Source organism: Leptopilina boulardi, unplaced genomic scaffold (assembly GCF_019393585.1).
Source record: "Leptopilina boulardi isolate dan_hultmark-lab unplaced genomic scaffold, ZJU_Lbou_2.1 LbouV2_327, whole genome shotgun sequence".
Lineage (NCBI taxonomy): Eukaryota > Metazoa > Arthropoda > Insecta > Hymenoptera > Figitidae > Leptopilina > Leptopilina boulardi.
Window position 1 is genome coordinate 698,644 of NW_026137893.1, and position 25,681 is coordinate 724,324.

The 25,681-nt window shown below is 33.1% G+C and overlaps 1 protein-coding gene across 3 annotated transcripts in view; it reads left to right on the forward strand.

Annotated features, from left to right (window-relative positions):
• LOC127284982 (uncharacterized) overlaps nt 1-25,546 on the forward strand; it is an 83,269-nt gene extending 57,723 nt beyond the window's left edge. For all 3 annotated transcript variants that reach the window (XM_051310726.1, XM_051310727.1, XM_051310729.1), the window contains 17 exons: nt 1,074-1,245; nt 1,388-1,495; nt 1,608-1,678; nt 1,813-1,939; nt 2,022-2,274; nt 5,471-5,577; nt 5,672-5,810; nt 7,309-7,443; nt 7,602-7,752; nt 8,051-8,175; nt 8,486-8,623; nt 8,867-9,021; nt 13,254-14,276; nt 18,512-18,911; nt 19,100-19,433; nt 19,543-19,735; nt 25,088-25,546. In XM_051310726.1, the coding sequence (XP_051166683.1) occupies nt 1,074-1,245; nt 1,388-1,495; nt 1,608-1,678; nt 1,813-1,939; nt 2,022-2,274; nt 5,471-5,577; nt 5,672-5,810; nt 7,309-7,443; nt 7,602-7,752; nt 8,051-8,175; nt 8,486-8,623; nt 8,867-9,021; nt 13,254-14,276; nt 18,512-18,911; nt 19,100-19,433; nt 19,543-19,735; nt 25,088-25,351 (3,895 nt within the window). In that variant the 3' untranslated portion in view covers nt 25,352-25,546. The remainder of the gene's footprint in view (nt 1-1,073; nt 1,246-1,387; nt 1,496-1,607; nt 1,679-1,812; nt 1,940-2,021; nt 2,275-5,470; nt 5,578-5,671; nt 5,811-7,308; nt 7,444-7,601; nt 7,753-8,050; nt 8,176-8,485; nt 8,624-8,866; nt 9,022-13,253; nt 14,277-18,511; nt 18,912-19,099; nt 19,434-19,542; nt 19,736-25,087) is intronic.
• Nucleotides 25,547-25,681: the final 135 nt, after the last annotated feature.

Consider the following 25,681-nt stretch of genomic DNA (forward strand, 5'->3'; position numbering starts at 1 on the left):
CGCATCTATATCCGAAGGTATCATGATAGCATCACTTATGCTGCTGTGCTAACACTGAGAAGGCTCAATGTACTTCCAGTCCTTTTTAATTCACTTCCTCCTTCCACGATAATCTGGATCTAATCTATTCACGATTTCCCATGTTACTGACAGAAACTGAACTTCCCTTGTTGACTCTGGCTTCAAAATAGGGTACCTGTAGCCGACTGTATGTCGTAAAAGGCGACTAGAAAGAGCACAGAGGGTCGTACTCTTCTGGTTAAGTACCGCTTTGACGGAGACGCTCAATTAGGAGAAATTAATGATTCGTGAACGCATGACGCCTGCACATGATGTTAACCTGCTTGAAATGGGACCCATCATGTGTAAAACAACCGTGAATGACTGGTCAAGAATTTGTCTTCTTTTAATCTATCGCATGTCGAACCCACAATATTGGAACCAACATTGCAATTAATATACCTAATGTTGACACAGAATATGCAGCTCCTAGAAATACTTTAGCTGTTTTTATGATAATCAATTCATTACAAATTTAATAATTAGAAAAGCGTTATCAACTGATTGTATGTTCGTGATAAGTTCAGAATTATTAGCAGCAACTTTATTAAATTCCTAGGTGTATCCTCAACATCAGTGATTCTTTGATCAGCTTCTATGCTGACGTCTGGTAGCAAGCAAGAATTTATAAGTTTCTTCTATAAGAGATATTGTAATGACAAAAGATGGAAGTGTCGGTCAATGAATATAAAATGTAATTTAAAATGACACAGCAACAATTCTCGCAAAAATAATTAATTATTTAATTTTGGCCTCTAAATAAATTTCTTTAATTTTTCACATTTATTCCACGTTCTGTGAATTTTTGCATCTGCTATGACCCGAATTTTGCGTTGAGACAGAATTTAAGGACCCATAACGTGTCGTGGCCAATTTTATTTGCTCAGTGACATGAAAATGTTCTCTTTTTGGAAAATCGCCCACATGAAAATTCAAAATTTATATTGAATTTTTTATAAAAATGCATTTAGTTTATTTTTAGTAATATATTTTTTATTATTAATTTATGATAGCTATAAATTACGAATCGAGTGTATGTTACTCAAAGAAGAATTTGCTGCAAATATGGGATACTTGGAACCCAGCATCAATTCGATGATTCTCGCTGGCGAGGATCTTATGACGAATAAACCTCTTCAAGAAGTACTTTACATGGTTTTGGTCGCTGGAAATTTTTTGAATTCCGTAAGAAAAGTGACAATCAGTTTATAAAAAAAATTACCATTTTGAAAAACCATTTTTTTAATATAATTTTAAAATTATTAATATAATTACTATTAAGGGATTTATATATGTATTTTTATAAATATATATAATATTATTTTAGGGAGGATATGCGGGAAATGCAGCAGGGGTAAAATTATCGTCACTACAAAAATTGACGGAAATTCGTGCCAATAAACCAGGAATGAATCTCATTCATTATGTCGCTATGGTAAAATTAATTAATATTTTTATTTTTAGGAAAGTTGTTACTTTTTCAAATAATTTATTCTTCATTAAAAAAATACTATATACACTACATGAAAAATATCTTTGTGTTGCAGCAAGCTGAGAGAAAGAGAAAGGACTTGCTCAATTTTGCACGAGGAATGACAACTTTAGATTCAGCTACAAAGTAATTTGCTCTTTTCATTAGCTTAAATAAATTTTTATCTATAATTTTTGCACTGACATTAGAAATATTTTTTAATGACACACACTAAATTATATTTTTAAAATTAATTTTTTTTTTAAATAAATTATTTGTAGAACCACTGTCGAACAACTTAACAATGAATTCAATTGTCTTGATACAAAGATCAAGAAAATCAAAAGCCAAATACAGTTGTCTTCAACGGAAGCTGATATTCAGGAACAAATGGCCCAATTTTTACAGGTGATTTTTTCGTTTCAAAGAGGAATAACAGAGAAATTATAAAATTTAAGACTCGCAAACATTAAGAAATTTAAATTTTCAGATGGCAGAACAAGAAATGGATCAATTAAAGAGAGACATGGAAGAATTGGAGGGAGTGAGAAAATCACTCGCTGAATTCTTTTGCGAGGATTCAAATACATTTAAAATTGAAGAATGTTTTCGTGTCTTTCATCATTTTTGCCAAAAGTTCAATCAAGCAATTGCTGAAAATGAACGGCGAAAAATTCAAGAGGAACAAGTACAGGCCAGACGGAAACAGAGAGAAGAACAATTACTCGCAAAAAAGAGACTCCGTAAGTTAATTTTATTTATTTTTTGTTATAAGGGAAGTGAAAAAATATGTGTAACCTTTGGAAATCTGCGTTTGAGAAAGATATGTTTTAGATAAGAGTATTCTTCCTCCTATGATACTATTGTCATAGACATTTTATTAAATTAATTTAGGCATAGCCTAGTCCTAATTCTTGTGTGACTTTTTTGATCCTCCATGGCAAAAATTGCTTGTCCTGATGAGATTCTAAATAAAGGTCTTAGCTATCTAAAATCTCGCAGATAGAAGCCTATCCATTACGTTTGGTTTGGTGACAACATCTGTAATCTTTATTCTTCAGCGGTTGGATCCTAAGACTATTATTTTTCTGCATCCTGGCTTCCCGAGTTTCTTTTCCAGCAATTGTAGAACTTCTTCTTCATGAGAAAGGCAATTCAAGTCGAGGATTTCAAATGTGACCTTCGATTTACCATCTGTACCATACCCATGTCCTAGACCACCTTGGCAACTTCTGCAGTAATTTTAATCAGAAGATCTCCTCTTCTGTTAGGCCTCGCTCCCATCACTCTCGTGTGGTTGACATCATTACGAAGGTTACCCAAATCATCAACATACGACAATCCTAGACCGACTTGGATAATCATCGTTGATCCCCTTGTCTCCTGTGTTTTCGAATTTTGACGCTAAAGCTTCGGTACATTTCGTTGCCTTGATGTCCTTCTTTCCTGAAGATGCTTCCTCCCTCTTTTCTTTATTTGCCTTCGTCGTACTTCTACTACTGGGGCATCTATACCGTTACTTAGCCTCTAGGACGCTTCACCTCAGAGCGCGAGACTGGAAGCAATACTTCCTTCCTTGAAGGATAACACAGCCACACAAAAAAAAAAGTACCCGGGCCGGGAAATGAGACCATCATTTCTTGATGTATTTTGATGCGCTGAACACGAATCTGAAGTCCGTTTAGCTCCATCACGTCAGGATTTTGACATAACCTCAAAAAACATAGCTGATTTTATATGACAGGAGAAATTTTTTAAATAATGGCAGATTTGCTTGAATCTTGTTACTCGGGGGTTTTTGGGGTCGCTGATTACGAATTTAACGTCAGATTTAATAAATTCAAAATGGCGGATCCAATATGGCGGACGAATTTTTAAAAAGTAGTTGGATTTTTACGAAAATTGGTATCTAGGGGTTTTGGGAGTCGCTGATTACAAATTTATCGTCAGATTATACAAATTCAAAATGGCGGATCCAATATGGCGGACAAATTTTTAAAAAGTAGTTGGATTTTTACAAAAATTGGTATCATGGGGTTTTTTGGAGTCGCTGATTACGAATTTAACGTCAGATTATTCAAATGTAAAATGGCAGATATAGTACGGTGGTCAAATATCTTTATGTTTCTACATGTGTCTGCATCCAGGGTACCTCCACGCGGTGACGGTGGACAACGGAGTTTGTCCGCTATCCGGCTAAGTCCCTGGATAATGGCTTTGATGCCGTCATGGCAGACACACGTAGGAAACGTATTACGATGCAGGGACTCGGAACCCCAGTATCGGCCAAGTTACATAAAAATTCAACTATTTTTTAAAAACTCGTTTGCCATATTGGATCCGCCATTTTGAATTTGAATAATCTGACGATAAATTTGTAATCAGCGACTCCCAAAACCCCTAGATACCAATTTTCGTAAAAATCCAACTACTTTTTAAAAATTCGTCCGCCATATTGAATCCGCCATTTTGAATTTTATAAATCTGACGTTAAATTCGTAATCAGCGACCCCAAAAACCCCCGAGTAACAAGATTCAAACAAATCTGCCATTATTTAAAAAATTTCTCCTGTCATTTAAAATCAGCTATGTTTTTTGAGGTTATGTCAAAATCCTGACGTGATGGAGCTAAACGGACTTCAGATTCGTGTTCAGCGCATCAAAATACATCAAGAAATGGTGGTCTCATTCCCCGGCCCGGGTACTTTTTTTTTTTGTGTGGCTGTGTAATCAACCCATTCCCCCTTGGTAACTTTCGCGGTGAAAGCCTCTTTGTTGGAATTACCTCCTATTTTAATATTAGGAGTCTGGTTGACCTGCTAAAAACCACACTCTTTGGCCGGACTAATCTTTACACTACAACTGCGAGCTTCATCCCTATCTTGTTGGGTCCTAGGGTCGTCACCTTCCTGCTTCCTGGCTTTTGGAGTACCTTTGTTGCACTTCTTCTTCCTGGATAAGGCAATCCAAGTCGCAAATCTCAAGCGTAACTTTTCTATTCACAGACTGTACCTTCTTCATACTTCCTACCGCCTTGGCAACATTTGCGGTGAAAGCCTACTTATTGGATTCGTCTGTGATTCTTATAAGGAGATCTCCGTTTTTAATAGGCCTAACACCTACTACTCTCGTGTGTCTGACTTCCGGATTTATCTCCTTGCGAAGTTTGCTCCGAACGTCAGCATACGACTTTCCACCAGCAACTCGGACGACCCTGGTCGGTCCTCTTGTCTCCGTTTTTCTTATCTCTGACTCTTTGGCTTTGGAACTTCCGTTGCCATTTTCTCCGCTTTCATGGGAGACAAATCCTCCAATTTTCTTGGAAGTTTCCGGGCATCATTGATAACATGCCTCAGATGTCGCCTAAAATGACGCTCTCATCTTTTTTTCCTCTCTTCGCGGTTGTCCTCTGCGTTACCGAAAGTCGTTCCTAAGGCGTAATCCGACTAATCAGCCTTTTCATGAATAGTCTTTACTTCACTTAAGAGGACCTGGATGATTTTGAGACCATCCTTCACCATACTATTTACATTCCTCTGAATGTCGCAAGACCTCAGCATCTTTTCAACCTCCTCCTCAATCTTAATGAGACACTCCGTCTCCTCCTTTTAAGCTTTAGACAGGTTTCTCAATCTTCGAGGATCGCCTCATCATCCACCTCAGAGTGAATCGGGCTGAAGGTGGACCTTCTGCTGTTGGCACTCGACATACTCACAATCAGAAGGCTCTACGCGTTGCCCTTCCTACATTTACATCCTACGTTAGACGGAGTCAAACTTTTCTCGCAGCTGACACTGGAAACACTTAAAGCGCTTCTTCAACTTATTTAGAATTTTCGATATACTGCCTTTTAAAGTTTGGTTAAAAGATATGAATAAAATTAAATTATTTCATAAAGGTAATTTAAATTCTAAAAAGAAATTTTTTTATCATTTTTAGTTTACAATCAAGTGGAGACTCCAGGCTCAGAATCAGAATATAATCTAATAGATTATGGAATTTTCGACATTGCGATGCCGCAAAAATATAGTCGCAGTGATCCCAAGGTATTGTTTGAATTCAACTTTCATTTAATTCAATTTATTGACAAATTAAGTGAAGTTGTTTTATTGAAATTAATTTTTTGTTCTTTTATTCAAGATCAAAAGACTGCAAAATGGAGTGGTGACGTCAGACGAAGATATTTCTACCACTGGATCACCGAATATAAGAAGAAGATTGGGTTCTTGTTCCGGTGGTCCAGATCAGCTATCTACCAAAGAAGACACCTACTCTCCTGGTAAGTTAATTCAAAATAAACGAAACAGTATTGTCTTAAAAATAAAAAAAACTTAGAATTTGAATAGATTTCTTTGAAAACTTCATAATTCAAAGTTTTCTTGGTAAAAAATTTTCAGATTTTCAAAATTTAAAATATTGAATCAAATCGTGGTATTCTGAGGTCGCTGATTAAAAATCCAATATCTACTTTTCAAAACTAAGGGGTCGTCCACATATTACGTAACGCTTTTTTGGCAATTTTAGACCCCCCTCCCCCCTCGTAACACTACCGTAACAGTAGATAAAGACCCCCCCTCCCCCACTTTTGTTACGTAACATTTTGATTTTTTTAAAATGATTATAATTTATCAATTAAACGACAACGAAATATTTTCTTATATTTTCAAGTTTAAAAAATACAATGCGATTGTTTAAAAAAAATATTGTTGATAACACCGTTTTCTCAGACTCGGTCGCATGTTTGAATTTTTTCGAATATTTTCTATAAATGTGGTTAAAAAAAACTTGGTCCGTTAACATCTTCAAAACATACAATTAAATCAAATTGTTATATCATTAATCGTGAAAAATTAATATTTAACGTTGCATTTCATATATAAATATAAGTTAATATAATTGAAAAATATTTTAAGCGCAAATTCAAGCATCAAACACTGAACAAGCATTTCAGAAGAAAAACAAAACAGTAAACAATATAAAATTCGTTTATACTAACGTGCAATAAATATTAACACCACACACATAGCAAATTTGAGATTTTTTTCACCTCGTTTTATTTTGGATGTCTATTGCGACCAACTAGAATTTTATTTCGTAAACACAGAACTAAAGGTATGACCATATCGTTTCTGTTATAAATAAGGTTAAGTTCACTTGTCTGTCACTTGTTCATGATCATAGTCTCAGAGTGCAGTCGCTCGTGCGTTCTTGATTTTTAAAGCAGAGAGACTGCACCCTGAGATAAGAAAATAAACTACCAATCGGTGTATCACTTGTAGAAAGAATTAACAGAGAATACCCGCCAAAATTTATGCTAGTGAAAATAGTTTCATTATTACTTCATGTGATTATTTTTTTCATTCAATAAATAATTTTTTAATTTGTTACGTAACACTATACTTCGACCCCCCTCTCCCCCATCGTAACAAGACCATAACAGTGTCTGGTAACCCTCCCTTCCCCCTTAAACGTTACGTAATATATAGACGGCCCCTAAAAATGGCGGATCCAATATGGCGATATGGATTTTTTTAAAACAAATTTAATATGGCTGACGTTTGTTAGTTTTTTAAAACAATTTGAAATGGAAAAATTTTTAAAAATTAATTGAAATCACTCGAAACTTATTTCTCAGGAGTGTTTCTTGGTTCTTGATTACGAATTTAATGTCAAATTCATAATCAGTGATCTAAATTTTAAAAAAAAATTTCAATGTAAATTAATTATAAATTAGAAAATAAATTTTGGAATTTTCTGAAAATATTTAATATTTTTAGATATTACACCAAATGGTACTCTTCGTCGACGAAGAAGTCGTATTCCTTGCGAAGATGATGATGGAAATTTAATGGACTTTTTAAGAACAACTGGTCAAGATAATAACAGGGAAAGAAAATCTTGGGGTAGTTTGGGTAAATAATTTTACATTTTTGCATAAATTATTTACTTTTTATTTTCTGTATTAATTTTTTTTTTATATTAAATTTTTTTATTTCTGTGTGTACTCTTTTTATATTATATTGTCATATTTATAATAATTGAAATTCTAATAATTTCCATTAATTGTCAGATCGATCTTGGGCTAAGAGAGCAAGGGGTCAACCTCGAAGAGGTGATCTATTAAATGCAGATTTCTCAGGCGACAGGGAAAGACCAAATTCACCGTCACCTCTTGTCGAAACTAAACCATTTTTACAAGAGGAAGAAGCAAAACCCACTGGGTAATTATTAAAAACAAGTTTTTTTTTGGTAAAAAATGAATTATTTTACAATTTTGTCAATATTAACAGCTTTAGATATTATTTTAATTGTTTATTTATAAAAATGAATTATTTTAATGCATTTTGCAATATTTATTATTTTACCTTTTTGTTACCATTTTTAGTTATCATTCACGACAAATTTTGTTATTCTTTTGATATTTTTTAACATTATTTAAAATTTTTTTTGTACCACATTTTGACATTTAATTGCAGAACTTTTAATTTAATTAAATAAATTATTTGAATAAATTAACAGAAAAGCATGGAGGCAAAAAATTGAGGCTTGGCTTTCGGAAAACGAAAAAGAGGAAAGAGCTGGTGAAGAGCTTCAACGAAAAGCAAAACAATTGCAGGCCAATCGCAGATCGTTCGAAGATTCAGGTATTTTTTTTTTTAATTATTATAAATTTAAAAAAAACTTTATTAAAAATAATTTCTTTAACACAAAAACATTTAAATATCAAAATTCATTTAAAAGTTTTATTTTAAATCAAAATTATTAACAAATTTTTGTAAAAGAAAAATAAATATAAATATAAAAGTAGTAAAATTAATAAATCTGAAAATAATATTAATGATAATATTAATAATAATGATATTAATAAATATTGTAAAAGAATAAAGTTTTAACTTTTTCTTTTAAATTAAAATTTTTTTATATAATAAAAAAATGAAATATTTTTCTTTTTAGAGAGCGAAGGGAAAAATTCATTAGCAAACATTCCGAATGAGGAGAATTTGCATGAAAGATACTGTAAAACTGACGTTTATGATTGGCGTCCATCTGTCGAGAAAACGGATGTCATGCGAACCATGGAAGCTATAGAGGGTGAAAAAAAAATTTTTAATTTTTAAGTAATTTATGAGCTAGAGTTATAAAAATAAATAATTTATATATAAAATTAAAATTTTTGAATTGATTTAAAATTACAAATTTTGTTAAACTTTAACGTCTTATAATTAAAAATATTACAATATTTAAAAATAAATAATAATAATTAATTACAATGAAAACATAATATGTACTAAGTGATTATTAGTTTTAATTTATAATGAAAAATTTTCTGTTTAGAAGCTCAACCACTTTCTTCACAAAAGGACAAGTCGGCTTGGAGGAAATCGAGTCTCAACGTTCCAAACAGTATGGAAGAAACTGATCCTAGATATTCACGAAGGATTCGATCACGTTTAAGTACAGAAAATATGATGGGCTCAAGTACTTTACAGGTAAAATTAATTTAAAAACAAAATTATTTCCAAAATTATCTCTTAAATTGTTTCTGTTTTCTTGAAATCATTCAAGTTTTATTTTTTACTATATTATTGTTTAATTTAACACTTTCACAAGATTAAATTAGTTTTTACGATAAACTACCCAGTGGGTAGCAAGATGTCTTTAGGATGACTTTAGAACGTTCCAAATTGTCCTAGAACATTGCGTCAATGTTCCGAAGACATAAAAAAGACGACTTAAATACACCCAAAGTAGGTAAGCTTGCAGTAACCTTGAGGTAACCTTCAAATGTCTCACCTAACCCAAACTTGCATAGTAAGCTTACCGCAAGATTGCACTGTAAGGTTACTGCAAGATTACACAATAAGATTATCGCAAGATTTCTCAGTAAGCTTGCATGGTAAGCTTGTAGCAATGTTGCTAAATAACCTTGCTTTGAACCTAAAATTTTTTTTTAATACTTTGTATAATTTATATAATTTTATATATTATAAATTTATACAGATATAGAATATATATAAATTTAATCTTTTGACAATGCGTAAAATGACATTTAAGAAAAGAGAAAATAAATTGTATCAAAAACTTTTTTTAATTCCTATATTTGTAAAAATATAATGAGTCAACCGTGAGTAAAAATTTTCTACATTTTTGGAAAAATAAAAGCAATTGTAAAAATCTGTAGCTTACAACGAATCAAAAAAACATTTTAAACCGTTTGTCAAAATTAAAATTTTGTATAATTTTTTTTAATAATAACAAATTTTTGCATAATTTTTCAAAAAAATTAATATAACTCAAATTTCGTTTGCTAGAAATTATCGGCAATTTTTTTGGTAGTCAATGAATATCCATTCTTTTAAATCAATTGAAAAAAAAAATTTCAAAAATTTTTAATTTTTAATAACGATTTTATAAACAATTTGTATTTTTTTATACTTTCTATAGCAAGGATTATAATGAAATTTCGAGGGGGAATTTACTAGTTAAAAACGTGTAGACTTGACTACCGGTATTACACCTCATATTACCCTTATTACTAAGTTATTACACGTTATTACAGAGATATTACAGATTTTTTTGCGTTATTACAGCACCGTAATAACGCATTATTACACGGTATTACACGTTATTACACAAGTATTACAGGAAGAGTGTACACTTGACTACCTGAGTAAATTCCCCCTCGTGAAATTTATATGTAACATACCTTGGACTCTTGTCTTTATATTCCTGAAAAAAAAATTTTATTTCCGAATATAACCGGAGATTTTGAATTTTTTTGCGCCGTATACCGCCCGCCAAAGTGGTTTGAAATGAAAAAGTAGGGTTCAAAAAAGTCTAGAACCAATACATCTCAACCGAGTTTGGAATTTTTTTTTAAAATAATTTATATTAAATTTTTTTTTATTGTTAGGGACTTAAATTTACTCCACTGGATCTCTGAATTGTAGAATATTGATATAGACCCATTAGTTAATTGTTACAAACAAATAATAGTTAAATTTATTATAAAAATTTAATACACAATTTTCACTACTTGCCAATAAATATTATGACTATAACATAACGCAAAAATAATAAAAATAAAGCAATAAATAGTAAAATAATGTATTATATCATACTTCATTCAGCGGCCACTCGCTCGAATTGGCGCTGTTGACTGGAGCAGTGACACACTCAAGCAACGTCTGTGTATGCGCCGCCAGCTTTGTTTTCATTTTCGTTTAAAAATGCCACTTTTCAAACTTCATTTTTTAATAATTTAACACAAAATTATGTATTTTTCGGAAAACAGCGAGATTCCTTGAACCCAAATCTATTATTCCTCAAAATTTTAGACAAAATTTTTTTTTTCATTTTAGAGTAAGACGTATACTACCAAAACACATTTTCCCATACTAGGTCACGTGTGAGGTTCCCACATACCCTTAACTCTTAAAGGAACCCAAATTATTAATTTCATACAAATTTACTAAAATAACATAAATAGGTGCGTTGCGATTAGTTGACGTTAATTCGCTCGTTTCATTATTTTTTTATAGATTAGAATTATTTTCTAAGACAGCAAGAAACTAATTGTCAATTTCAATTTTTTTTTGGTAAATTAATTTCATACCCCTTGACTGGCGATGGCCCGTATATGTCCAAAAAAAAGTCGTGCCACCTTTATGATTTTGGACATATATATCCACATTAGAAAAAAAATACTAAACATAATTAGAATTGAGTGTTAATGTGTATACTAAGGTTTTCGGGGTCGCTTAGTCCGAATTTGAGGTTAGAATTAAAAAATTCAAAATGGCAGACCCAATATAGCGTCCAAAAAAATTAAAAAATTTACTTGATTTTCATAAAAATGTTTCCTTTAGGGTTTTTGGGGTCGCTAAATCCAAAATTCAGGTCAAATTTAAAAAATTTAAAATGGCGGACCCAATATGGCGACCCAATATAGCGGAAAAATTTAAAATTTATTCGATTCGTTCAAAATTCGGTACTCGGGGGTTTTTTGGGTCTCTGAATCCAAATTTGAGGTCAAATTTGGATTTAGCGACCCAAAAAACCCCCGAGTACCAAATTTTGAACGAATGGAATCAACTTTAAATTTTTCCGCCATATTGGGTCCGCCATTTTGAATTTTTTAAATCTGACACTAAATTTGGATTCAACGACCCCAAAAACCCCTGAGTACCAAATTTTGAACGAATCGAATCAACTTTAAATTTTTCCGACATATTGGGTGGCCATATTGGGTCCGCCATTTTGAGTTTTTAAAATCTGACCTCAAATTTGGATTCAGCGACCGCAAAAACCTTTAATATGGTACTCGACTGCGAAGGGGTTAAAGAATTTTGTTTATAAATTTGTTTCCTTTAATCGTTGTTTATACTTGTCCTAGAAAGTTTGTATTATTATTATTATTACTGATTCTACTTTAAATTTATTTCTCTAATTAATTTTCTGAATTTTTTTCTCTTAAATATTAAATGCTCACATTTAAAGTTTTTCATAGAAAGTAAGTTGTTATTGTGTATATTTTCAAATTCAATTTGTATTTTAAACTCTTTAAATTAAGGGCGCACTCACACCTCTGGCTGCCTGCACAGGCAGCCTCCCACCACGCAGAAAACGTACAAGAGTAAGAGAGACAGAAAATTCAAATTTAAATCTACTGACTCTCTGATTGGCTCTCACTGGCTGCCTGTGCAGGCAGCCAGAGGTGTGAGTGCGCCCTAAAAGAACAACTAATTATTCTTTAAAATTTTATAATTTTTTTGAGATAGTTAAAATGGAAATCTTTTGTTTATTATAGGCGTTTTAATTTAAAATAAACTATTTTATTTATCTTTTTGTAAACGTCCATTATTAGAGGTCAACAATCTTTTCTAGCAATATTTAATATATAAATAATCAAAAAAATTTTAATTTAAATTTAACCTTTTTAGAATTTTTATTTTTTGAAAAAATGAAATTTTTTTAGAATTCATACAATTTCAATTATTTAAGAATTTTATATTCTATTTACAAATTTACTTTTAACCAAATTTTTATTTTTTCGAACTATTATTATTAAACGAAAATTCCATTTAAATGAATTTTTATATAACAAATAAATTGTTAATTAAACGAATTCTCATTTTACAGAAAGAATATTAGGAAGAATTCTTTTCTGGCAAAATTTTCATTTGTTCGAATTTGCATTTCACAAAATTTTAAAAACTCCTAATTTTTATTTTACAGAACTTTCATTTGTCCGAATAAATTGTCTTAAAAATTTTGGCGCAAATTTTTTTGACAGATTCGAACAAATTAAAATTCTGTAAAAATGTAATTATTTTAAAAAATTTGTAAAATGTAAATTCGTCTTTAAAAAATAATTATTTCTAATATTCTTTCTGTAAAATAAAAATTCATATTTCTATTTTGTCTAACGAAAATTTGTGCATGTAATAATTCTGTCACATTCAATTTTGATGAAATAAAAATTGTGTAAAATGAAAATTCTTTTAAAGTAATAATTCTGTAACATAGAAATTTATTTGAATGAAATTTCTGTTAAATAATAATTCGAAAAAATGAAAATTGGGCTAAAAGTAAATTAAATAGTTAATGAAATTCTATCAAATGAAAATTCTAATTTTATTCTAGAGCTTATTCATTTGTCTCAAAATTTGAAATTTCAAAATGAAAAATAATAAATAATAATGTTTGTTTTGATTATTAGGCAATCAGAGAAGAGGAACGTAAAAAGAATAACAAAATACCCGAGATAATTAGCACTGAGCCACAAGATGAATTAACAATTTATCTGCGACAGCCAGTGACAGTTTCTCAAGGACCAGCGAAACGTAGATTATCTCAAATTGGTAAAAAATGCCACGACGAGGACACGATCAGTGATAAAATTGAAATTGACTCGGACAATATTGAAACACCACCAGCAACGAGAAGAGTCTTCAGTCCACCAAAAGAAGTCAAACCAGTTGAAAAGGAGCCGTGCAAACGAGAAAGATGCAGTAACTCAATCCAAGGACGTGAGGCTGTGAAACCAGGCAATTCTTATGGGGACCTTGGCTCAGGTAACTTTGACAGATTTTCAGCGGCCAGACGTACGAGACGTTATAAGAAAAATCAGGATCCCGATAAACAGGAAGTTGGCCTAAAACTAGAGACATCATCACACAAATTAGATACAAAATTGGATAATTCGATGAAATTCACCAATAATTCAAAAGTAGAGAATTTCGATCTAAAAATTGAGGAACCTTTAAAAACAGAATTGCCCCCAAAGATTGATAGTCCCTTGAAAAAGGAGGAACCAATGAAAATTGAAACACCATTGAAATTGGGTTTATTGAAGCAGGATGAGACTAAATTGGATAATTCCAATTTAACGGATACACCAAGAAGACCAAGTAGTTTAGCAATTACAAAGGATACAATTGAAAATGATGCGATGCTTCATGTTTGGCAGGAGAAATTAAAACGACGCGATGTCACTCACGATATTGATGTAGCTTTAGCGGAAATTGCAAAAGCTGAGGAGGATTTGCAACAATTGTCAAAATCAGCGGCACAAAGGAATTCACGACTTCCGGTTACTCAATTGGCACCTGTTATTGCCGTGACAAATACTGTTTTGAGTCCTGTGATGCAGGAATCAAGACTTCGGGAGGCACCACTCATTCCTAGTGAAAGAGCAATTCAAAGTCGAGAACGTCGCCGAAGTATGATTGATCCTAGCCAGGTAATTAAGATTTCTATTAGTTATATATAGGGTAAATGTTAACAGTTAGGGTAGGTCCTAGTAAGGTAGCACCATCTATATTGAAACAATAATTTCGAAAAATTATTTACACTATTTACTTAAAAACAAGACAATAAAATGCTTTGTCCTTTAAGATAATAGATTATTGGCAAGAAATACACCAGCTAAAACTTATTTTGAGTTAAATTATTGTACAAAAAAATTAATTTCGATAAATTAAATATGAGCACTTTTTAAGAAAAACTATAACAATAGTTTCTCAGAAATAACAAACAAGAATGCAATTTTGATTTGAACCATGGCGGATCTCGAAATCGGAATGTACGCTGAATTCGTTGTACATTCGTTACACATTGGTTAAACATTTAGTTGGAGTGAAAATTGTGTAGAAACTGAGTGGAAACTGTGGAAAAGTGTAATTGAATTGAATAATAAAAGTATTTAGTGATAGATTTGTGCAGTATTTGTGATAAATTAACGTGTTATTATTAAATAAATAAAGTTTAAAGTGTAAAATGTTCGCGTAAGAGAGTTTGACAGGCTAGGGAATTTTCTAGTGACATTCAAATTGATAGTCGATAAAGAAGTTGAGCCGCCGACTTTGCACGGTAGGTGGCAGCATTCATACTTTCTGCTTTTTAAAAATTCTCTTTTTCAATTCTAAATAGAAAAATTAATTAATTCATAAGTTGTATAGTTTCTATGTTTTCATTTTTTAACAATTGAACTTTTGAAGATTGTTTAATGAGATAAATTAAACTTGTATAATCGATGCAAATTGTTGTTTTTAAAATACTTTTAAATAAATCTTTTCTTTTATAATTACATTTATGGGTCAAACCATTATATTTCAACTAAAGTGGTCGCTGACTAATTTTTAAAAATTATAATACTTTGCAGGAATGATTTTGAAGTTATCAAGATCACGAAATGAAAAGAATTTTATTAAAAATTTAAATATTTATTGTAAAATATGAATTTAAAGTATATGAGGTGCTAAAAACTGTCAATTTTTTAGCCATTAGAAAATATGCAAAAAAACATAGAATTTACCATAAAAATAAAAAAAAAATTATTGGAATTTACTAAGAATGAATAAATTTATCATTATCAATTGATATAATTATTTAAAGATGTGAAGTAATATATAAAATATGATTTCCAAGTGCACCTGTCAAATAACCTAATTTTGCGATTTTTATTCATTAATTATAAAAAATAGAAAACATTAAATTAAATAAAAACTTACCAAATATGAAGTTCTTGCCATAAACTTTTAGAATTTCTTTGCACTTTTCTTCTTTTCTATTCATAAGTATGAAAAATTTTAAAAATAAAATAGCTATTTTGTCTATTTTCACTATTTTTGAAAGTCAATAACTTTCTTGGAGAAAAATGAAAAAATATGGGGTTTCGAAAATTATTTAAATACACACTACATATACATTCACTGAAAATTTCGCATTGGTCCCGAAGCTATTTTCGAAGATAAAGTAAATTAAAAATTTCGTATTTTTTAGGCTATATGGACATGGATTTTAAATCAATGTGAAGGTGGTTCACTGGTGACGACAAACTTCACATTGATTTAATACCTTTAAAACCCATGTCAATATAGCCTAAAAAATACGAAATTTTTAATTTACTTTATCTTCGAAAATAGCTTCGGGACCAATGCGAAATTTTCAGTGAATGTATATGTAGTGTGTATTTAAATAATTTTCGAAACCCCATATTTTTTCATTTTTCTCCAAGAAAGTTATTGACTTTCAAAAATAGTGAAAATAGACAAAGTAGCTATTTTATTTTTTAAATTTTTCATACTTATGAATAGAAAAGAAGAAAAGTGCAAAGAAATTCTAAAAGTTTATGGCAAGAACTTCATATTTGGTAAGTTTTTATTTAATTTAATGTTTTCTATTTTTTATAATTAATGAATAAAAATCGCAAAATTAGGTTATTTGACAGGTGCACTTGGAAATCATATTTTATATATTACTTCACATCTTTAAATAATTATATCAATTAATAATGATAAATTTATTCATTCTTAGTAAATTCCAATAATTTTTTTTTATTTTTATGGTAAATTCTATGTTTTTTTGCATATTTTCTAATGGCTAAAAAATTGACAGTTTTTAGCACCTCATATACTTTAAATTCATATTTTACAATAAATATTTAAATTTTTAATAAAATTCTTTTCATTTCGTGATCTTGATAACTTCAAAATCATTCCTGCAAAGTATTATAATTTTTAAAAATTAGTCAGCGACCACTTTAGTTGAAATATAATGGTTTGACCCTTATATTAAAAATAAATAATAATAAAATAAAGAAAGATAAAAAAAGTTTTCTTTATTAAAATTATGATTAAATTAATTTAATTGAATTTAATAAATAAACAACAATTTGCATCGATTATACAAGTTTAATTTATCTCATTAAACAATCTTCAAAAGTTCAATTGTTAAAAAATGAAAACATAGAAACTATACAACTTATGAATTAATTAATTTTTCTATTTAGAATTGAAAAAGAGAATTTTTAAAAAGCAGAAAGTATGAATGCTGCCACCTACCGTGCAAAGTCGGCGGCTCAACTTCTTTATCGACTATCAATTTGAATGTCACTAGAAAATTCCCTAGCCTGTCAAACTCACTTACGCTAACATTTTACACTTTAAACTTTATTTATTTAATAATAACACGTTAATTTATCACAAATACAGCACAAATCTATCACTAAATACTTTTATTATTCAATTCAATTACACTTTTCCACAGTTTCCACTCAGTTTCTACACAATTTTCACTCCAACTAAATGTTTAACTAATGTGTAACGAATGTACAACGAATTCAGCGTACATTCCGATTTCGAGATCCGCCAGGGAAGAATTAATAAACATTAAAAAATACACCAGCTAAGATTCACTAATCACGAAAATAACAACAAAAACTTTTATTTGTAACATAACATATTGACACTATTTTACTGATTTTGACAGCCATTTGCAAAGTAATATATTTGTTTTTGTTAGCAACTGCGCCAATCTCCTCCTGTAGGTAGAATCGCGAAACGTTTATTAACATATTACCTACCAAATTATTATTACTGTATAAGACAGTTGTTATTACATAATTTAAAATTACTAGGGGGATAAATTCCTTTTTCCGTCGACTCTTGACCTCAGTCAAGTTTTGATTCGGTTGGGTTTCAGGCAATATATTACAAAAAATAACTGAAATATTGGAAAATATGCTATTGGGAAGTATAAATTCATGATTTTTTAGTTGATTTATATAATATTATGGGGTTATTAAGCTCTTATTATGAAATAATTCATGTATTCAAAATATAGTGTATTTACCTGTCATGATTTATTCTATTTTGTGAATGAAAAAAAAATTACACAAAATGAACTTTTTTCCTATTAAATTAATAAGGTAAATGACCCAATTTGTGAACAGTTCCATATATAAATGCAAATTAAAACCAAAATCAATAAAAAATAATGTTGCAAATATTTATTTTTTATTCTATAATATTTATGTGTAATAATAAATGGAATTTTATAACTATAAAAGTGCTATTAATATAATTAAAAAAATAAATACTTTTACAATATTGACACTTCTGCGCAATCAGCGCAAATATAGCGTCATTTTTTATCATTTGTCCATGGAGTAGTATAAGGAGACCGAACGACGTACATTAAAAGTGGACCAAATTTTGGTAACCGCTTAGTGTCATGAAAATACATAATGGAACACAAGCGCTCTCGTGGGAAGTATGTAAACAGTGGGAAAAATTAGAAGTACGTTGAACATAACCCAAAAATATATTGCTCCTTATTTTTAAAACTTTTACAATGGCTGACTGTCCAGCTGAGTTTAACACAATCAGTGGCGCTAGTGTTCCATTACGTATTTTCATGACACTAAGCGGTTACCAAAATTTGGTCCACTTTTAACGCAGATTTAACATGGTCGTTCGGTCACCTTATACTACTCCATGCATTTGTCATTTGACAGATTAACCTAAAAATGTTGTCCAGTAATAAAAGATAAAAAGAAAAAGATAAAAAGAACTGTTCAATTACTGAAATAACTTTTTAAATTAAATCTGCTGCTCACAAATAAGTTCATCTTTGTTCATAAATATCGGTGCAAACAAAAATTTAGAGTAATGTTAATTTTTAAACTTTTGACAGGTAAAAGAAGCCAGGCGAGTGATGAGCGATTCTTCAAGTCAAGTTATTCCCGAAGTAGTTGGGAATTTTGACCGACCAGATTCATCGATATTAAGAGATGATTCATCGCGACATTTTCTCGACAAGTCTTCGGACTTAAATTCCGAATCTGGAAGTCCCTTTAGTGCAGACAAGAATCGATCTTCAAAACAAAATTCCATGTTCAAGAGTCGATTTATTCCAGATTTAAGTGTCACTTCAATTCCGGTCAACAAATCCAGGGACCAAGAAATGAACGACGAAGGTTTTGAGGAAACTCAAAGTTTAGTGTCCGAGACACTAAGCCAGGAAACATCCTCGGGAAATTATGAAACTGACACTCACGATTCTACCAGATGCTCACCAGCTGATCTTGGATGCAGTGAGTTCTCTAAATTCCATTTATAAAACAAATTTTTCAAATGGTTCTTAAAAACAAAAGTTATCAAATATTTTCTGTACGCGACATAAGTAATTAAATATTATCAAACGGCAAGAATAGATTCTTTGTTATATTAATATAATTTGAAAATAATATCTTTAAGTATAATTAAACTTTTTATTTATCAGCTACCAATGGACAAAGAAGAGGAAGTGAAATTCCCACATCAGATTCAAGTCTAATAAGAATAAAGCCTTTCGATCGAAGAAATTCCTCAATGAGATTAAAAACAGATACGTCGAGTTTTCTTCCAAAGAGAACAGGAAGTTTAAAGAGAGACTTGCCAAGAAAAGTTGAAACAATTAAACGATCTGAAGTTCTTTCATCGAGAAATCCTCCGAGAGATGAAGTAGAACGATCCGGGTCACGAAGTAGTCTACGTAGTTCAAGGAGTTCCCTTAATAGTGCGACTTCCGTTAATACCGTAAGGAATTTGGGATCAAATCATCCTCATCTAAACAGGTTTGAAAATAATTTTAATTCTTTTGACTATTGACACGAAATGATTTTAAAAAAATTAATAAAAAAACCTAAAGAACCTATCTAACGAATAATAATAAATTGTAATCAGATATACCTCGGCTATTCGCGCTCTGACGAGTGATCTTCGAAAGGGAAATTCTCCAGCAAACGCGAGTTCGAAGGAAGCTGAAAAGCGAAGAATTGCTCCAAGAACTGGTGTCAGTAGAATTCCTGCGAGCAGAAGTTCCAGCAGTGGCAGCAGTGTTGGTCCAGCAATGAGAACTATCAGAAAATCTGTTGGTGTAAGTAAAAATTTAAATTAAATTATACTTAATTTACTCTTTCTGGCAAAATATTCTTACTTATTTTACTATCAACAATATAATTAAATACGTGAACAATCACATGAAACCAAGAAATTAGCTGTACATCTGCCTAATGAACAATCAATGTGTTTTAAAAAATGACTAAAAAACACAATTAATAAATTTAAAAATATGACATTAACAGTATGGCTCAATTACATATATATAAGATCCTGAGTCACGCAAGTATTTGTACATAGAAATAACCACTGAGTTTGGTTTTGATGAACCATTAAAAATTTGAAATATAAGAACAAGAATAACCTATGTTCCGATATCAATTATTAGCTGTCAGCTAAGCTCTCCCTGCGTTCTTTTTCTCAACCTGAACTAATTTTCATGTATTCTTTCTCAACAACGTCTCACTAATGACCTTACATCACTTTCTCCTTTTTATGATCATCCTACGTATTTTTAAGGCATATTATCTTTTTCCCCATCGCATACCTTAACCTTATCCTTTGCTCTAATCCTTGACAACAATCTCTTTATTTCTTCCTTTCCTTAGGTGTAACCCACCTTTAAACTTCGATCTAATCACAATATTTGTTTTTCTTTATTCTCTGTCTTTCTCTTTCATTTATCTCCATAAACTTCCCCTATTTTCCCTCTAACCACTCAGTAAAAAAAACTAATTCAGATGAATTGAAGTGAATTAACTTTTTTGGTAAGATCGAATTCGTATTTGTCGCTAAGCAAGATTCAGTGAAGCCCTTTGTATATTCAATTCAATTCGTACCAATGAATTTTCATCAGTTGGAAATTCAAACAAAATGACCAACTCGTCTATTTAATTTGTGCTAAAAAATTAAAATAATAAATAATAATAATTAATAAATACAGCTTTGTCGAATTCAAGAGAATTGCAACATAGCTCCAATTCGCAATTGTCGCTAAGCAAGATTCTCTGAAGCCCAGGGTGTATTCATTTTAATTCAACTGAATTAGTTTTCATTTGCTGGAGACTTATTTAACCGCATCAAGATCCTCACTCTTTGATTCAATAACCAATCTTTTCTCCCTTGAAGATTTAATTTCCTTAATCTTTTCTAAACTTTCCCCCTTACACAGTAGAAGATGTTAAAGATTCTCCGAAATTTCTTCTAGAATATCTAGGAGAGATTCTAGTAATATTAAAATGTCTACCTCATTGGAACCTTCACTGTAATATCCACTTGGAATGTTAAGAAAATCTTCCAATGTAATAGCAAGGGAATCTTCTACTGGAATATCATGGAAAGCTCCCAGGGAACTTTTTACTGGAATATTAAAGACTTTTCTACAGCAATATCAAGAGAATATTTCCTGAAAACCCCTTAGAAAAATAAGCAGATTTTAACGTAAAACTTCCCAAGAAATATTTAGTGAATCTTTCCAGGATTTGTTAGTAAAAAGTGTCCTTAATATATTGTTGGGAGGTTCTCTTAATATTCCTTTGAAAGATTGTCTTGATGTTCAAGTAGAAAGTTTTGGGTGAGGTGGACATTTGAACATTACTGAAAGTTTTCCACGATATTCCTGCGGAAGGTTAAGAATCTCCTATATACTAAGACTGATTTCATCGCAGAGGATAAAGAAGGAAATGAAATATTAAGCATGGATGACCTTCGCGATAAAAACACCCTCACTATAACGTAGATCTTATTACTCTGTGAAAACATCCACTTAAGCCCACACTACAAAAATTGTCGACGATGGCGGGAATGAAATCGGGTTGACGGGTTTTACACTTTGTCTCTTTCAATAACCTCGAAGATCCGTTCACATATTTTCGGGTATTTCCCTGATGCCAGTTAATACCGCCGTGGTGGCCCCGGCATCAGAATAGGGCCCCCGTAGGTTACCGCTTGCCGTAAGAGGAAACTAAAGGGTACCCCCTGCTGGAACGAGAGTGGAGTCCCAGCTAGGGGCTGGCAGTGCAAAGGCGTTCATGCAAGTCAAATATTTGTTCGTCCGTCCTCAATGCGATCCGTGCGGGTCGGATAATTGAGACTGCGTCCCAAAAACAACGGTGATGATAGTGAACTCCCGTAATGGTAATGGTAAAGGACGGTGGTCTGTGTTATACTTGCTACTATTCCCGTGTAAAAATTGCCCTACCAGGGCCCTAGTAGGGAATGAAACGCCACACCTGATCAGGGCCAAATCAGGGCGACCGGAAAATTTTGATTTCTTAATCAGGGCCACATCAGGCGCGGCGTTTCATTCCCTCATAGGGCAGCCTGGTTCGGCCCCGATTTGGGCCCTGGCAAAATTTCTGCACGAGTTATTGTCTGAGGAGGTTTGCTTTGGGGGTTTTCTGGCATCAATCTCGCCGCTGCCAACAATTGACAAACTTGTGTAACATTGGTCAATAAGCATCCCAAAATGCCGAATGGTTCAATCGTGATGTTCCAATAGGCTAATGGTAAAGGAATGTGGCTTTGGCACGTATTGCCGCTTGCCTTGACCTGAAGTAGTTTCGAGTTTTTCGGAAATCACTACCTTCCGGTTGGTCTTGGCATATATGTGGTGCATGTTGTCGTATTTAACCGGTAACCGACTGCCAGTATGCCCTCCGATTTCCCGGATACTGGAAAGTGGTACTCATGCCTGAGTAGAATGGTACCATGGGACGTGTCTGGAGCCCAGGAGACTCTTAGGTCTCCGTCAGGCATTGGGTATGGATTCGTGGTGGCAGTGGTTACAGCCCACATCGCTTGGGATTAGCGTGCGTTAGCACGTTGTGCACACGTCTTTCGCATTCGGTGTGTGAGTTGCATTAACTCAACTCGGGTGAAAACCTGCAGAGTTTCCAGGAATAGGAATGGTCCCGGCTCTCACCAAGAGTAGCAATCGTGACTTAGGTCGGTCGCATTGTCAATTGGTAGGTGACTGCAAGAAATCCTGCGTCATCGGTGTTGGTCAGGCATTAAGTCTTGACCCCATATCCCATGGGGGACCGTGATTGTATACATGTATATGGAGGTTTTGCACGTTAAACATTTAGGCGATGATGCCAGGTAATAACCCTCGCCGTGACACTCCCGGCTTCAGAATAGGGAGCCTGTAAACCACAGCATATCGTAAAAGGCGACTAAAAGGGGTGCGGAGGATAGTACCCATCTAGCTAAGTACCACTTTGACGGAGACGTCGAGGTGGGACGAGCCGATGATGTATGAACGCACTACGCCTGCCTGCTGTTCACCTGTGAAATGGGACCCATCGTAGAAGGTGGCCAAGGTGGCCGTGGAATACAGGCCTGAGAACTTGTCTTTTTTATCCCATCGCGTGCCGTAAGAGCCGACTGAACAGGGAAATTTAAACGCACTACGTCTCCTCGTTTGGAGGCAGGGTGAGACCGGGGTGTTTTCAGACTGCGGTCTCACATTTCGGCCTGGGAGCGAAACCTCCGCGTGGTCCCCGCTGGAAGTACAGGATTCTTCTCTTTGCTTACTCACGCCCACCCCTGTTGGGGTATTATTGGGGCCAAGATGAATGTTACTAACCGCTCCTCCATTTCATTGGGCACCCCCTTCTTGCACTCTAGACATCGTCTATCTTGTGTGTCACAAGGAATTCTATGTCGTAAGAGGGGTTTTTCCTTCCCCTAAGTACATGGTGTGGTACTAGACACTAGGTAGTAGTCGTGGTATAACATCGGGGATTATAGTCCTTATGGACCCAGGTGCCCCAAGACTTCGGTCTTTCTCTTTATAAGAGCACGAGTAATTCTAATGCCAAACCCACCGTGGTGGCCGCGACATTAGAATAGGGCGCACGTTAGTTACCGCGTATCGTAAGAGGCGACAGAAGGTAACCCCCTGCTGGAACAAGAGCGGAGTACCTGTTAGGGCGTTAACAGTACAGTGGCGTTCCTCCATGTCAATTATTTGTGCGTCCGCCCTCATGCGTTTCGTGAGAGTCGAAAAATTGAGAAAGAGTCCCAAAAGCCAAACGGTTCAACTGTGATGTTCCGATTGGTAATGGTAAAGAATGGTGGCCTCCGTTTATACTTGCAACTGTTATTGTCTGAGGAGGTTTGCTTAAGAGTTTTTCAGCATCAATCTCGCCGCTGCTAACAATAACAACCCTGTGTAACATATGTGTCAATATGCATCCCAAAAATTCCGAGTGGGTTCAATTGTGATGTCCCGACTGACAATGATAGAGGATAGTGGCTTCGGATCATGTGCTGCTTGTCTTGACCTGAAGTAGTTCCGAGTATTTTAGAAGTCACTAACTTCCGGTTGGTATGGTCTCCAGTTCCCCGGATACTGGAAAGTGGTACTCGTACCTGAGTATAATGGTACCACGAGATGCGTCTGGAGCCAAAGAGACCTTCCGGTTCTCCGACAGGCGTTAGGCATGGATTCGTGATGGAAGTGGTTACAGTCTACACCGTTGAGGCTAGGGGGTGTTAGCACGTTGTGCACATGTCTTTCGTACTTGGTGTGGGAGTTGCACTAACTGAAATCAGGCGGAAACCTGTAGAGTTTAAAACGATTAAAAATGTCACGCCCCTTACCAAGAGGAGCAATCGTGACTTAGGCCGGTCGCATTGCTAATTAGCAGGTGACCAGAAGAAATTCTGTGTCATCGGTGTTGGCCAGGTACTAACTCTTGGCCACGTGTCGCATGGGGGACCGTGTTGGTATACCCCGGCATCAGAATGCGTTCCGTATGAAACAGAAAATTGAGAATCCGTCCCAAAAGTGGATCTGTTCAACTATGAGCAAGGAGAGACACCTCCGGCTGCTTGACTGATTAGCTCTTACTGGCAGGCAGCCAGAGATGTACAAGCGACTTTAATTATCGCCTTATAAAAACAGCGCTGAACGTAAAAATGATAAAAATTAATTTTAAAATAGTTTGGTCTCGAAACACGGATACTTTTTACAAAAACGCCAAGAATCCTTATCTTATAAATTTCGTAAATCCTAAAGATTGTGCGAATCCAAACAAAAACTTTATTGAAGAACGAAAAGTTGGAAAGTAGTATAATAACAGCTGAGACTTTGCTCCCAGCATGCTTCTGCCATCTGACGACGGCAGGACGTAATAAAGCTGTCATTATATTACTTTACAACTTTTTGTTCTTCAATTGCGTTTTTGTATGGATTTGCACAATCTTTCGGGTTAATGTTGTTGATTTTAGTTTGTTCTATTGATTTTGATTACTCTGAGAAATATTAATACTCTCGTTATTATAATAAATCACAACACTGAAGTTGAATAAAATAATTCGAGTTCTATGTGTGTTTAATTTGCCTTTTGTAATAATTTACAATTATTTTCGATTTTTTCAGGCAATTTCTGAATTACCTAGAGGATCAACGGGAAATTTGAGAACCAGAGCAGTCGTCTCATCCCGAAGTAGTAGCAGTGGAAGTAGCGTTGGTCCACAAACAGCGAGTCGGCAAAATATTGATAAATTGGGAGGCAGTAAAAGTCGTTTAGTCCAACCAAAACCAAGTCCAAGAAATCACAGTTTCATGAGACCCACAACAGCCAGTGTCAATAAGGGATCTATCCCTAATCTTCCCAAAAGCATAAAAACCCTCGTTAAATAAAAGAGAGGGGCCTTTTTATACCATCTAAAAAAAACCCAAATTTTGCCAATATTACCGAAAGTAGTTTAAATAATTAAGTCAAAAAAATATCGATGTTCGCGAGCAAAAAAAATAAATAAAATAAACCCCTTTATACTGTAACAAATATCGATCAATTTGTTAAACTAATTTCAATAAAAATATAGAAATACTAAACTCTTTATGTTTTTATAATTGCGAGCAAAAAAAATATTAAAAATTTACTCCACACTGAAAAAAATGTACACAAGGAAGGAGAAGTATATTTTTACAATTTTAAAAAATTTAAATTTTTCTTTATTACTAAATGAA